Here is a 15,523-nt window from a genome sequence, read left to right as displayed (position 1 = left end):
TTTCAAAACGGCATATATTAAGATTTTTTGATATATATGATCAGTACATGTCCTGGGATTGACAAATATGCATTTTATTTGGATTTTAAAGGCGTTTTGAGCTCCAAACCCCAAGCGTCTGTGATTTGGAAGCTTAATACAAACGTAAAATAGTGATAAAAGTCTTTTTTAATTGTCTGGCCAATTGTTTTCACAACGGCTCGGGAAATGAATCCCTTGCTCGTAGGCTCGAATCTGGAGTTTCCGGCCTTCTCTTAACTTATAGTATATTTTAAGGGGGGTCATTTTTTGCATTTTTTTTTTTTTTTTTTTGGTTTTTGACACTTTTAAGATGAACACAGGTTTTATTATCAATCTGATCATATATTTTCATCCCAGGTCCGATACTCGTGCCTGTGCATTTAACGGCGCCACATTAGTCAACAGAACTTTTTATAGAAGGTGAAGTATCATATAATAGATTGAGACTCATATTCAATGACCATATATCGTAAACTGTTAATTACGTATGCTTATTAAAAAATATTTGTTGCGTTTTGTTCTTTATGGTATATTTCTCGACTTTACTTTTATAGTTAAAAGTTACACCACAATGAGGAGTATAAACTTGAATTACTTTTGTATGTGCAACGTTCGCGTAGTTGTTGCACGCCTGACACTAGTCCAGCGCGACGAGATATTGTGCTATTTTCGTGTCTAGGAACTATATCGTGTAAAAGCGAGATTCTGCCCCAGCACGAAAATATCTCACACTCTAGCTTTGGCATGTCAATATATTTTGACTAATTATATATATTTTTGACATTTGACAGGAATTTTATTTTGGCGTTATTGACATAATATTTCTTATTTGGCGTTATTGGCATAAGTACTTAATTTTAATAAGTACTAGTTTGCGTAAGTAAAAAGGAACTTTGTTCTATTTCACATCATACAGAAACTTTTTTTTTAATTATATTTTGCAAACATGTTTTAAATTTAATGATTTACGATTATTATTAATAATTTTAGAATTACATAACTTTATAAGGAGTGTACTGGATATGACGGTCATTCGATACATATTAAAGAAGTCCTGATATTACCAAAATATTTATCTAGATTGTGCACTATTTTTTTTTTATTTGTCAGTTTTTATGAATAATAAATATTAAATTTCTGCAACAAGTGCGAAATTATTAAATATATAAATCTTATGGCAATATGAATTCCTAGATTGAATAAGTCAAAAACATAGCTTTTTAAAACAAGTTGCATGTATCTGAAATATACCAGGATGAAAAATTTCATTGACAAGAAAAAATAAATGTCTTGTTCCATTCCGTAGAATATCATTATTTGATGTTGTGCCCCGAGTAGTACCCCAAAGTTTGTTCCGTTCCGCAAAGTATAAATAGTCCATCTGCTACAAGTCCGAAATAGAGGGCAGGGCTTGTTGTATCGACATTGTGGGTTTGATTCCCGGGCTGGCCAACTAAAATTACTTATCACTCTTTTGGATGAGATTTTAAATTGAGGTCCCGTGTATGAGTGCTTTAACACTTTGCACGCTAAAGAACCAGAAGAAGCCACTGGCTCGGTGCGTCTTTCTGTATCTGTATCTTTGCACTATCCTCCAAAGTCTGAAATGACTAACACTCTCCAGAAGGACTCGACTATATTAATAAACTCATATACACATACAGTCCGTAATAATCAGAATATCTCGGAATGATTATAAAATGCATCAGACTTGAGACGTCTTAATCAAAATTAGAATAGGATAATGATAAATTTGTGGAGGGGATTAGGCCTAAACCAAGCTATTTGTAGGTGGGATACCTTGCACGTGATATTTGCACAGCATAGGGTGGATTATGAGGCACAAAGAGCTTTACTTTTCTCCGATGAAAACATTATTGTCTGTGAAATATTCTTTTCTAGATTTAGCATGTTATTTAAATTGATAGATTATTTCTAAATTCTGCTATTTGAAGACAGCTTCAGAATTCAAGTTCGGATTCTTTGTCGATAAAGATCAAAAGAGACTATTGTTGCTATCATAAAGGTTCGACTGTGTGTTTTCTCTTTTTATTATCTCATTATTATACTTGAAAATTGTCATTTACCGGAATATTACGAAATTGCCGACAAGTCGCAATTGACGAATGTGTAAACTAAACGATCAGGAAAATTATTATTTGATTTAAATTATCCACTGACTTTGGCGATAGAAAATTACATTAATCAACATTCACAGCAGTTGTTTATAATAATTATATGCATTGTGAGAAAGGTTTTAATCAATACCAGGGTTAATAAAGTTTCGCAGGTAGCAATACGTTATTCTCTCTGGATGTTAGTTTTTACAAACATATTGCAAATGACAACAAAACATATATGAAAGTACAACAAAATAAACAGTTTAAAAGTTTCTCGATAAAAAAAAATCATTCTAATTTTGGCTTCAAAGTACAAAGCACAGGAACTTTATTTAATTAATCAATAAATTACAAAATATACGTAAATTATTAAAGATGTAGTCTTTATCTCAATAAAATAAACATTAAGTTCATGTACGCAAGGACTACACCTCACAACGTTTCCTGCACAAGAGTAAAAGGCCAAAGATTGTCAAAATACTGAACGCACCAACAACAATTATGAAACTGTTTATGATACAGAATGGTGATATCGAATCTATGGCTGTCACAGAATAGGGAATTTACATGTGTGACGTCCGTGACTATGACAGTACAAGATTTTTTTTTAATTCGTGACGTCCTCGAGTTCGATATATTCAATGCCAGCCAAGACAAGGGAGAAAACTGTTGCAGTGTTGTATACTTTATTAATATCACAGTTTTGCCAGAGTTATCTCACACAAAAATGAGAAATCTGTTATTTGACCTTACTTTTTTTTCTACACTGAACAAAAAAAGAAACTTTCGCAAAGTATGTGCCAGTTGTTCAAGAGTACCACTTAGATGTACACACTTATATACATGTAGTAGCTTGTAAAACTCGTTTTGTTTGCAAAATCGGTCAGCTAATCCCCGTATAAAAGCCCGATATGTTTATTCAACTTAAAAATCGAGTTTCAAAAGGATTGAAAAACTGTACTAACATATCTACATTCGAACTTGGAGAAAGTTTCCTTTTGGTTTCAGTATACATAAATTTGTATACTATCAATATTTATATACTATCAATATTTATACAGACAATACATATAATTGTCTGATATAATATAAAATCAGAAGATAGCAGTTCCAGGAAGTTTTTAGGGCCATATTGAAGAATGGGAAGTCAAACAAGTATAGTTTGAATAAATCATAACTAGCTTTAAAATAGCATTTTACTTCAGATACGCCCATTTTGAACATCTGAATGTGTAGAAGCAACTGTATCCAGACAAACAGGACTTGTGTTCCTCCGCAGGAATTCACAATATAAGGGAAAATACTTTATGTATATAATAGTCCTTTTCAATTTGGGATATACATTTTCAAATTTTTCCTTAAAGTCAGTTCTTTATACCATTCAAGGTTCCATTTCTTCAAGTTTTACAAGTACATTTTTGTAGTTTCTTCCAGCCACACTACATTATGTGTAATGACCCATACAGGAGTCAAAAGAGAATTCATTAAGCTTATTACACCAATAGAACAAATACACATTTTAGGTAGCCTTATTGCAATGCTTTCCCACCAAACATTGGCCAGTATGGTAGCAAATAATAATCGGTTATTTCCAGAACGTTATTTTTCTTTTCAAAATCTTGGGCATTAGATTATATGCAATCACTAATTCTTTATTGCTATGTACATGTACTAAATTCCGGTTATAAACGGTTACCAATTATTGAATATTTAAGATTGTGAAAAATAATGTTCCGAAAATGAGCAATTTATTACCATATTGGCCAATGTTAGAAATTTGTTGGCGGGAAAGCATTACAGTAAGAACTACCTTAAATACTATAAAGGAATGCCATATATAAATCGATTTCTGATGTACTCTCAATTCGGAAGAATTGGATATAGAAATTACTCATGTTAACAATAGGGCACCTCTAAATTTAAAACATAGCAGTTCAATTACATTAAATCACAAGGGAGTATAAAAATAAAGAAATCACTGACTTTTTACAATTTTACTAGAAAATACATCACATAAGCTGATACAAGTTCACTTCATTAAAATCAACTTACCACATGTACACAAAATAGAAACAAGATTATAAATAAAGACAGACCAAAAAAATAATAGTTATTAATATATTGTTCAATAATTTGACCTTAAGTGTGTAAATCATACATGTGAGAACATGAATATATAATCAAATATCTGTATTGATTTAAAATTATGCTTAATTTCTGATATTTTTCTCCTTTATTTTTCATATTTTGTAAGAACTTTTAAAATATATATCACAATTAGGACTGATAAAAATCATGCCAGTTTCAAAGGTAAATTGTATTTCCAACTTTTCATTTTGGGGTTTCAAGTTACTACCAAGCACATCTTCAGATCAAATAGAGCTTCTTTCCTTATCTAGTGCTTGATGATGATTTTTTATCCATGAATAATTTTAATTTTAACATTTCAGGGAGTTTCAAACACAAATCGGTAATTTCAGACAGAAACCAGTTATGTCAGAAATGTCTGGTAATTTCCAACATGTTGGGATATTTCAGACATGTACTGGTAATTTCAGACACAAACCGGTAATTTCAGAAATGTCTGGTATTTAAAGTCCAAGAAACCTCAGTTTGACCAGCATTGTTTCAAACATAAGCAAAACCGGTATTTAAATATCTATATATGTAGGACATGTTTATTTATTTCAAAACTAAATGGTAGTATACAGAGTATTTATTCATTACTTTAATGCACCTTACTTTGAGTTACATGCTTTACAAAGGAGTTTACACACTTTTTAAAGGCCAATTAATTACATTTATTTAGACAAGTGTGAGGCTTAAATAGATATGCAAACAGTTTGTAAAGAAATTCTGAAGAAATAAATAAATCATTTTTCCAGTGAAATATGAAATATATTCTTCACTCTGTAATTAATTTTCATCACTAAAAGATACGATGAAATAAAATCTCAGTTGTGAGCAGAGATTGCCTGAAACTTTTATAACACCTATATCACAAGTGCTATAAATCTTCAGTTACATTAAAAATGTTCAGTACTCCTTTACAAACTATTAGCCAAATACACAAAGGCAAAATGTATATATAAATGTTATCAAAAGTTGGTATATAAATCTTGGATTATTTTGTTACAAAGTGAAGCAGCTATATGAAAACATTTGGACTAAAAACAAGAATAAAAGTGACACAATATATTATCATTTATTTTGGCAAATGAATATTCAATTATCTTACAAATTACAAAAATGATCCTGTAGAATAAAAACAACAAAGCTTTTGTGATTGATTTAAAGCCTTATTCAAGAAAAAATGCATCATCCCCTGACAACCACCTTTCGTAAAAATTCTTTTCAGTTTTATGTACCTTTAACCTATTGCTTCACAAATATTTATAAGTAAACTTCAGTTGCGTGGACCCGTAAAAATTTATTTAAAAAAAAAAGAAAAAAAAGGGAGAAAATTTCAAGGAAATGAAAAAAACCTTTTAAAACCTATCGTAAACACATTCACTAGGCAGAAATGAATATGTGATTAAATGAACACCAAAAAGGACATGATCTTTAGGCAACATGTTCGGTAAATCTTACACCAAGCCTGAAAATAGCACGGTTTATTCATGAATAAATACTGAGTTGTACCGGGGATCGCAATACAATATACTGATAACAACAACAACAATTGAATGATGATTACGATGATGGAATAATAAGAACTTTATCTACAACATGATCCAGTTTTTTTTTACCATTCATCTGCTGTATCTAAAGATTAAAATTTAAAACTCATAACCGTTTAGTTGTCTCAGGTAAATGTCAGTAAAGCAGGGTAAATTAAATGTAATGAAAATAATTTGTTTGTGTGTATATGGCCAAACGAGGAAAGGAAAACAGAAAAATGATCTATAAAATAATCATATACACTGCACATTTAACTGATGCTTTTATTACATGATTCATGTTACATTTAATCCATTCTCTTGTGAAATGATTCATATAGTCGATAAGAAATAGTCTATTCGTTACCTTGGAAACATGATTTCAACATGATTTATAGTCAACATTTAATGACATTGATGATAAAAAACTACCAAAATCACACACTAACACACACATGCATTCAAAACTTCCACTCAACTCTATACATCTCTGAGGTTTAATATGATAAAGTCAACACAGTTTAATTGGCACTTATATAAAATTCACCTTTTTAGTCGATATATCTACCTAAAAATTCATATTTAGTTTAATACTCATCAAGAGTTCAATGAAGACCTCTTAAACAACTAAATATGCTGATCTAAACTTGTTTATTAGTCGAGAATATTAAAATCATTGTATTAGTCAGGCATTAAATTTGCATAAATATATTAGTTTGGTAAATTTTAGATTCTTGCTGGGAAAATAACCTAACCTAAAATCATTTATATTCATCAACAGTGCTTACTACTGGATGGATGCATTCAAATAGCAAACCATTTTTCTCTAGCCCTACATGTAAGAGTTGAACCCATATTAAGGAATATTAGTGTTGAACCCATATTAAGGAATGTTTAATCATTACAGCAAGAGATAAATAGAAATTGGTTTCTATAGAAACTCTGTGGAAAAAATGTTTCATTTAAATGAACTGACAACTAGCCAATAAAAATTTCAAACAGTACACGTTTAAAAATACAGTGTGAACTAAACATGCTACTGGTGGTTAAAATTCTACCTAAATGACGTCTCATCATAACTACCCGATATAAAAACAAAACAAAACACTTCACAAGCAAATCTATTTTCAACTTATTTTATGATTTACACATTTCGTTCAAAGGGGAATTTCAAGAAGGGCACCTGATTTCTAAAGAGAACCTATTTTTAACATAAGTAACAAAAATAAATGCACTGCAACAGAAAAACTGGGTTTTAAGATAATTTAAATAAATTTTGAGACTAGTCTGTGTATGTTTTACTGTGATTGACTGATTTCAAATTAGAATTAAACAACAGCCAATCAAAACATATTATTCCTAGACTGGTTTAAAATTTTATTTTTTATAATTTCTTGAACCAGACTACATTTCCAGACACATCAAACAAAGCTACCTTCAAAAAATTATTATGCATTAATAACAAAAAAATATAATAAAATAATTATTGTTCATTTTAAAATCATCTTTTCTCTTTTACTTATTTATATATACATGTATGTAATTCTGATTTCATTTTGATAGTACAAATTTTTGATAGTAAATATTTTTGATAATTGTCTATGTACACATCTATATCATTCACAAATACATAACATCTACTGCAGCTGAGATATTAAGATAGAAAGAATGACAGTGACAGACAGACAAACATACTTGGAATGACAGAAGGAAAAAGAATGTATCATCAATATCAAACTGTCCCTTTGATCAAATATCAGAAAAAAAAATCAGTTCTGAAAATTTCATTGCACTTTTTTTTCTGATATTTTTAAACCCCTAATAAATACTGATTCCTTTTGTATCATGGAATTCTAGAGAGAGAAAAAAGCCAGCAAATAACACTAAATATGTTGCTCTTCATTTGATATTAAATATAATTAAAATTGATAATTATTTCTAATAAAGCAATATTCTTTCTGAAAACATAATTGTGTGAATGTTAACATAAGAGGTATACTAATAATCAATATACTCAAACTAGGTCTTACATTAATTTAAAACAAAACATAAATTGGCAATAAATAAAAGTTCAAAATGTCTTCCATTGCCACAAAACCAGAAGACAAATATTTTAACACTAAATTACAAACAAAAAAAACACCATTAATTTACCATGAAAGAATTAAATGTCTAAGGATTTTCTATAACATCATAAGGGACCATACTCGCCTTGACCATATATGAACTTTCAAATCAATAGTACAAGATTTCTAAATGAAATTTTATTTTGGAAGCAAATAAATCAAAAATATAAAAAGACTGAGAATTTCTTAATATCATTGGATGAAATATTGCCAGAATATACATCAATCTATTTATAGACAGAACACTACTAGGTCTATTTATAGAAACACAGACTATAAATAGATTCAACTCCTAACCAAACCAAACAACCAGGCCACATATTCTGTATGTATAAAATTTTACTAATATTGAAGTCACTTAGCATGATTTGTACATATACAAAAGATAAAACAGATTAAAAACTATAGTAAGCTGTTCCATAAAAAAAACTTATTGGTACAAATAAATTTTCCAAGGGGAATTACAGTAAATGAGAAAGATGTCTATTACTAATGCCGATAATAATCTTGTTGATTCACAGTTCACAAGCAAAGCTGGGAAACATCCAAGTTGGTCCCATTTTGGTCAGGTGACAGGAATGCACCACTCACAAGACAGCTGGCCAGTCACATGATGTGTTGGTCAAGAGAAGATAACTCTGTACAAGTATATACAACTAATGCACAGTCCCATTCTGGAGATATATCTGAAAATATTGTATACAGAAATATATATTTTATTCGCAACCATTTCATTGATAATATAAAATATCACATATATTCATTGGTAATAAACAATAAAAGAAATATTTCATGTCATATCATCTGAAGTAGGCATATAGCCTTGTTCAACTGTCTACAATATTTGAAGGGGCGTCCATGGCCAAGTGGTAAAGGTCGTTGCAACAAACCCCTTGCCCCTTCGAATCCTGACAGGGACTTTGGATTCTTTCAAGTGAGAAAGCTATCCAGCTAGCTTACGGAACATCGGGTGGTTCTACTCAGGTGCCTGCTCCTGAAATAATGTGTAGAAGGGCACCTGAGGTTTTCCTCCACCAGTAAAGCTGGAAAGTCGCCATATGACCAATACTGTGTTGGTGCGACATAAACCCAATCAATCAAACAAACAAACAAACAATATTTGAAACAGAATGTTGCAGATCTTATCATAATCGATTCAGCTATCTAAAAACTTTGCAGCTAGTTCAGAAAATTATTTTTACATAATTATGTGTTTGAGTTTTCCTCATCCTCCTTATATATTAACAATGAGAAACTATTCACCTGCCTGATATTGGTTGGCTATATTCAGGTCATATTGAAATAAACATAAAGCTAAACCCACTTTCTTTCAACAAAATTTTGTAGTATCTATTTTTAGAAACATTTTTGTCATGTGACTTTTGAGAAGATGTTTTCTTTTGTGACATTAATATTTCAGTTAATATCATTCTGGACACTAGCTTAGATGCTCATTAGGGTCCAATACACTTATTTAGAAAATCAATACATGTATGAGAAGTAATTGAACCTTTACTTTTCTTCAATACACATATATGGATAAATAGATCTTCAAAATAATTAAATTTCAAAAAATATCAAATTTCTTACAAACTGTATTAAGTCTAGAACAGCCCACAGTCTTTAAGATTGTTTTTAATAATGACATCGGTGACTGCATCAAACACAAACTGCACGTTATTTGTATCTGTAGCACACGTGAAATGTGTGTATACTTCCTTCGAGTCCTTCTTTTTGTTCAGATTCTCAAACTGTAGCTGTATATAGGCAGCTGCCTCCTCGTACGTGTTCATTCCTGAAAAGTGTTCAAATTATATTGCAACATTTGACAACTTATTTGAAACCCAGCCAAGTTGCTCGATAAGGCACATGTGTAAGTGTGACTATTTCACTGTAAAGAAATTCTCATATGTAACATTTGGTTTGAAGATACAATTACTTAGTTAGTTATGTTGACACTATCTAAGTTTATTTATTCATAGAGGCCTTGATTGCATGCTTATCAAATACATGGCTTTCATATAACATATTCTATGACCATTTGTGTTTCAATCCCTTAATACATGATGACTAAATGGTTCCAATACACATTTTCATATTTTTATCTGAACTTTGACCCCTATGTGTGACCTTGACCTTGGCTGCAGGGACCTAAATTTTGCATGCGACACTCTGCCTTACAATAGTGAACATTTGTGCCAAGTTATATTGAAATCCCTCTATGCATGTAGAAGTTTTGCTCCGGACAAGCGTTTTTCAATGACCTCTAAGTGTGACCTTGACCTTTGACCTAGAGGCCTGGTTCATGCGCGCAACACGGCTTCTCATAGTGGTGAACATTTCTATGAAGTTTCATTAAAATTCCTCCATGGGTGAAGGAGATATACTCCGGACAAATATTGGATGCCGCCTGCCCGGCTGCCCGCCAGGGGGGAAACTATAATACCATTTGTTTTACAAACGGGCGTATAAAAAGGAAATCTAATGTCAAAGCTATGATATTAAGCAAACGATATGATCCAGAAAGCAACATTACTTTGCACTTATTTTCATTCAAATGATGCACTTTATTTTTTCTTATAATAAACAAGCATTTACCTGTGTATTCTGGGAAACAGACATTGAGTGCAGACTTTTTGATCTTCTCTTCAAATAAATCCTTCTTGTTCAAGAACAGGATAATGGATGTCTCTGTAAACCATTTGTTGTTACAGATGGAGTCAAACAACTTCATACTCTCCATCATACGATTCTATAAATATATAATACCTTACATATTAATATCTTGTCTTTTTATTATTGAGTCTGGTCATTTCCTATGGTATGCTATATCTATGAATCTTCAAATTTTTGTGTACTGAGTGCACTCTGTTTTTTACTACAATGACTTGGTCATACTAAATACAGTCTTGCATTTATTGCCCATTCATTATTGAATAATTACAATGTATATAAAGACACTGAATCCAGGAACTCTTTATAAGTTGCTAGGTAACAGACTTGCAAATTAGCTACTTGTTACTTGTGTATATTGAAATTTCAACCAGTTTATATAAGAAACTGTTATCTACATGTATATATATATATCATATCAAATTCAAGTATTTAGAAAATGAAAAAGAAACATACATATTGGACATGATGTCAATAAAACAAATAAATCTAGAGCAAAACCTCAGAAAAACCATATTAGCACTACAGATCAAAGAAAATGAAACTTTAATATTCTGCCAACATAATACAATAATTTTCAAGATTTGCGCAGCTGAATGCACTCCAGGAGCAATTACTAACCAAAAACAACATTCATTATACCACAAGTTTTATTGTGAAGAAGAAACCACTTAGCCATGATTGATTTTAAAACAACTTTCAAAGTCTTCATTGAATTAAAGACTTTGAAAAAGCAAGTATTAACATAGATCTTGTCTATGTGCTGACGCAGAAAGCAACATTTAACTTGAACTGAAAGCCACAATAATCTACGTCTTAGTATCAGTTAGCAACAGTTTTTAAATGCTTCCAGATTTTTCATCAGTATTTAGTATCATTGCTATTAAACTCTTTCTGAATTTGTGAAATGAACATGCTTTGTTTTTGGAACTAGCAACTGCTAATTGGGGGGGATTTCCATATGAAACTGCAGAATTTATGCAGCAAACAATATATAGACTAGTATCAAAGAATCTGGACAGCCTGCATGCATATATAGCATTAAAGAAATAAATACATCACAATGCTAAAATAACTAGTCAAAGAAACTTCGACCCTCAAACCCAAGGGGATAACACTGACTTTGAGATTTTCAAACAACTGGTGAAGGCGGAGACAGTAAGAAATATTAAGAAGGGGTTGCGACCATTTAGCTTTGATTTGATTCTCGATTATTGCTTCACGGTCTGGCATAATCGCGTACAATCATACCACTCCTCGTTATAAGTCTATATATAGTAAACAACCAAGTATACTTTCTTTCTATAAATTTGATTTTAATATGTTTGACTTTTACAAAGAGTCTAGAACAATAAATAGTACTGTCTACTTATACAACACAATATAATTATTTGATTTTCTTTCAAAGAGAATTTCTCAGAATAAATTATTGTGTTTGACTATTAACAACAATATATTTCTTTTAAAGAGAATTTCACAAAATAAATTATTGTGTTTTACTGACTATAAACAAAAAACTGAATACTTTGAAATAAAATCTACATTCAATTTCAAAGAGAAACTCAACTCTCCCATTTGTTCATATAATAGATTTTAAGCAAAGTCACCAAGATCTCATTTCAATTAGATACTGTATCTTTCTCTTTATTGAAACGAAGAATAGGACAGTTAAACAGCATATCTCCCAGCATTCAACAGCTTGCCATACCATCTATGTCCATCGATAGTTTCCTTTTATAGATTTAATGAACAGCTGATCTGTAATGTCTTGACATGGTACCATGTTTTTTGTTTGACGCAAGTGTGATTCCCTTCAATACAATTGTCAACTTCCTTTAAACAACTTGTATTGCAGCCAGTTTGTGCAATTTGAATTCAGGTTATTAATGCTACATAAAATACTATACAAGTCATAGACAATAAGGTAAAAACCTTTTACTGTATACACCTATCAATATCTATGAAATATATTCTATTTCACTCAAATAATACAGTATTACAAAGTTGTCTTTTTTTTTCCAAACGGACACCTGCAAGTCTGATTAGTCATTTAAATTTAAAGGTGATATTGTTTATCACAAACTTGTATATATCTATATACATAGATATATTAAACAGCCTGAAAGCATGAAAAAAAACTCACCATTTCTTGGTCTTCTGCCAATGTCAGATCATATTCACTCATTGCTACAATAAATATAATGGCTGTAACACCTTCAAAACAGTGAATCCACTTCTTTCTCTCTGACCTTTGACCGCCAACATCAAACATTCTAAAATAAAATAAACAAAAAACAATCATTAAAATATTGAATATGTATCATCTTGTTTTCCTTTACTTCACTTGGGGAAAAGCAATTTGATATTTAATATTAATATTTAAAATTTCATTTAATCTTTTTCCCCTTTTAATTTCCCTAATGGCCGACTAAAATTACAATATTCATTAATGGACAATACAGTGTATAATCTGTTTGTACTGATGATTAAAATAACATTAACAGATGAATGCGGGAGTTTAACCTGAGGCTAAGATTCAAACTTCATCTACTTTCAATTTCACTCAGTATTTAAAGTTCCAATTTACATTTAAAGTTCCAATTTATTTTACACAGCTCATTTTCAAGCTATGTATGATTAAATTACTATATTATCTTATACTCTTACATGCAAGGCACAAATCAACATGTAAATGTATATATTCCTACTAGTTAGGGATTACTTAGGTTACTGTATAGCAAGGCGTTACTTTGGTAAAGGTTATAGTTAGGCATTATTTAGGTTATAAACAATCAGCAATAATATGCCAAATGATGACTGTTTAACTTAAGCTTCCATAAAATAACAATGGTAGGACAGGAGCAACAGACCGTTCCAGAATTTAAAGTTTATTGCAAAGTGCTCCAATTTTTTTAATGTGGGACAATACATAATTAACTGGTTTACACAAAAGAGATTACATGTTGCTCTGTGATACTTTTTGTGAGCAGTTGACCTAGCATAAATAATAAGCAGGACTAAATTATTCACTGCTAAAAAATGAAAAAATCCATAAGACATTGAGCAGTGTCAACATTATAGACACATCATCAAGTTAACAGAAAATTATACTCATTTTAATTTTTTTAACCACATCGCATTTGCAATTTTCTTTCAATTTAGTTAACCCACTTTTATTACACATCTTCAGCTGAATTTCGTTCTTACAATGTAAAATTTATAGGAAAAATTGAAAGAAAAGAAAGGAAATTATTATTTCGTCATTTAAAACCTCAACAATGGGAGCGAAATACTCGCTATTATATTTATATAGCACAATCAAGACAATCTTAGTCCTTGTATATTTGTAAAGTTTATATATTCATTAGTCATTCACATTATTGTGTAGCTTCCTTTTGAGGAAAAGATGATAAACAAATATAAAATGACACATTTGTTTATTTCATATATCAAAAAGATAAAAGACCATGACAAAACAGTGTAAATCTATAGGATGTTTTTTGTTGGAAAATAAAAGAAAATTTTATAAAAGCAAAAAAAAAAAAAAAAAAAAAAAAAAAAAAAAAAAAAAAAAAAAATAATGAATATTAATACACTTGTTACTATATATAGTAACAAAATTGCCCATGATTTCAACTGATTATGAATGTCACGTGACCTATTATGAGATTGCGGCCCGAGAACTAGTTATCAGCCCCCAGAACATGTGCACGTGCACAAACTGAAACAATGACGTCATATTTTACGTCATCAAACAGTTTACTGTAAAAGTGAAAGTAGGTTGTCAGCACGAATCGCTTTATTTCTATTATGAGAGCTTAAGTGTATTTAGTACAAACACATTTTTGTTACTATTGAAATTTGAAGAAATAATACGACAAATTCATTCCGAAAAAAAAATGAAAATAAAACTTGCTTCTAGATTATACTGCTTTGAACACACAAACAGTAAACGTCTCTGTACAGAACAGTAGAAGAGTAGACAAGAATTTCAACGAAAGAACTGCAAAGTATTTGTTGTTGTTTTTTTTGTTTTGTTTTTTAAAAATGCTACTATTAGGTCTACCAAGTGTATTAAAGACATTAATACACGACAGGAGAGGGCCGGAAGGTGATAATCGGCCCGCAAAATGAATAATGGACCCGAGGGCTTTAAAAATTATGTATACAGGAAGAAAAATTTATCCCAACATTAGTAAGAGACATCTTGTTCTATTCAACAACTTGAGCATTGTTATATGTCCGTGTTTTTCTCCTTTTCCAAGTATTTTTAAACTTCAAATTAGACTGACCTTTGTAATTTTTACACATGTAAAGCTGACATTTATACTTCTGTTCGTCTCACATTGTTACATGTACAATTTTGTACTTTCTACACTTGAATGTTGTCCAAAAATCTTATATAATTACTTATCCCTTACCACACTAAATATCTTAAATAGACTTGTCCAACTTGCAATCTGGACAAAACTATTCATCATTTTTAGGGGAAATTTCTAGATATATTTATCAGCGGAATAGCAAACAGTGCAGACCAAAGGGGAAAAGAATAGTAGTTTTGATAATTGTTAATTATGAAATACTACAATTATTTTGAATCTTTGAGGGCGCAATTTTGGAAAAAATCTGACATTTTTGCTGAAGAAAAGAAACACAAACAACAGACTGCACCAAAGACCTTTATATATAGTTGAACTATGTTGCTTTTTGATATTTATAAAAGTCCTTCACAGAAAATATACCAGTCTGTCTATATTCTTCAAACATGTAAGAAATTCATAGCAAAATAAACTGTATGTGACCTTTAAATACCAACTGTGAAATGCTATGCAGGTAATTTACTATCTTGAAATTAAATTCTTAAGTTTTGTCGATACTGTAAAAACAAGACTTAAACTATTAAAGTCAATAGGTTACCATGACA

General features: G+C 30.5%; 1 protein-coding gene across 1 annotated transcript in view; it reads right to left on the bottom strand.

The window, feature by feature from the left end:
• Window positions 1–4,120: 4,120 nt before the first annotated feature.
• LOC132731535 (guanine nucleotide-binding protein G(i) subunit alpha) overlaps window positions 4,121–15,523 on the bottom strand; it is a 34,884-nt gene continuing 23,481 nt past the window's right edge. Inside the window, exons 6-9 of the mRNA XM_060717727.1 lie at window positions 12,743–12,872; window positions 10,525–10,678; window positions 9,517–9,721; window positions 4,121–8,612 (exon numbers count right to left, since the gene is read on the bottom strand). Of these exons, the coding sequence (XP_060573710.1) occupies window positions 9,531–9,721; window positions 10,525–10,678; window positions 12,743–12,872 (475 nt within the window). The 3' untranslated portion in view covers window positions 4,121–8,612; window positions 9,517–9,530. The remainder of the gene's footprint in view (window positions 8,613–9,516; window positions 9,722–10,524; window positions 10,679–12,742; window positions 12,873–15,523) is intronic.

This window comes from Ruditapes philippinarum, unplaced genomic scaffold (assembly GCF_026571515.1).
Source record: "Ruditapes philippinarum isolate M1 unplaced genomic scaffold, ASM2657151v2 ctg6619_1_1_1_1, whole genome shotgun sequence".
NCBI lineage: Eukaryota > Metazoa > Mollusca > Bivalvia > Venerida > Veneridae > Ruditapes > Ruditapes philippinarum.
Note: the sequence above shows the minus strand (reverse complement) of the source record. Positions and strands in the feature narration are given on the sequence as shown.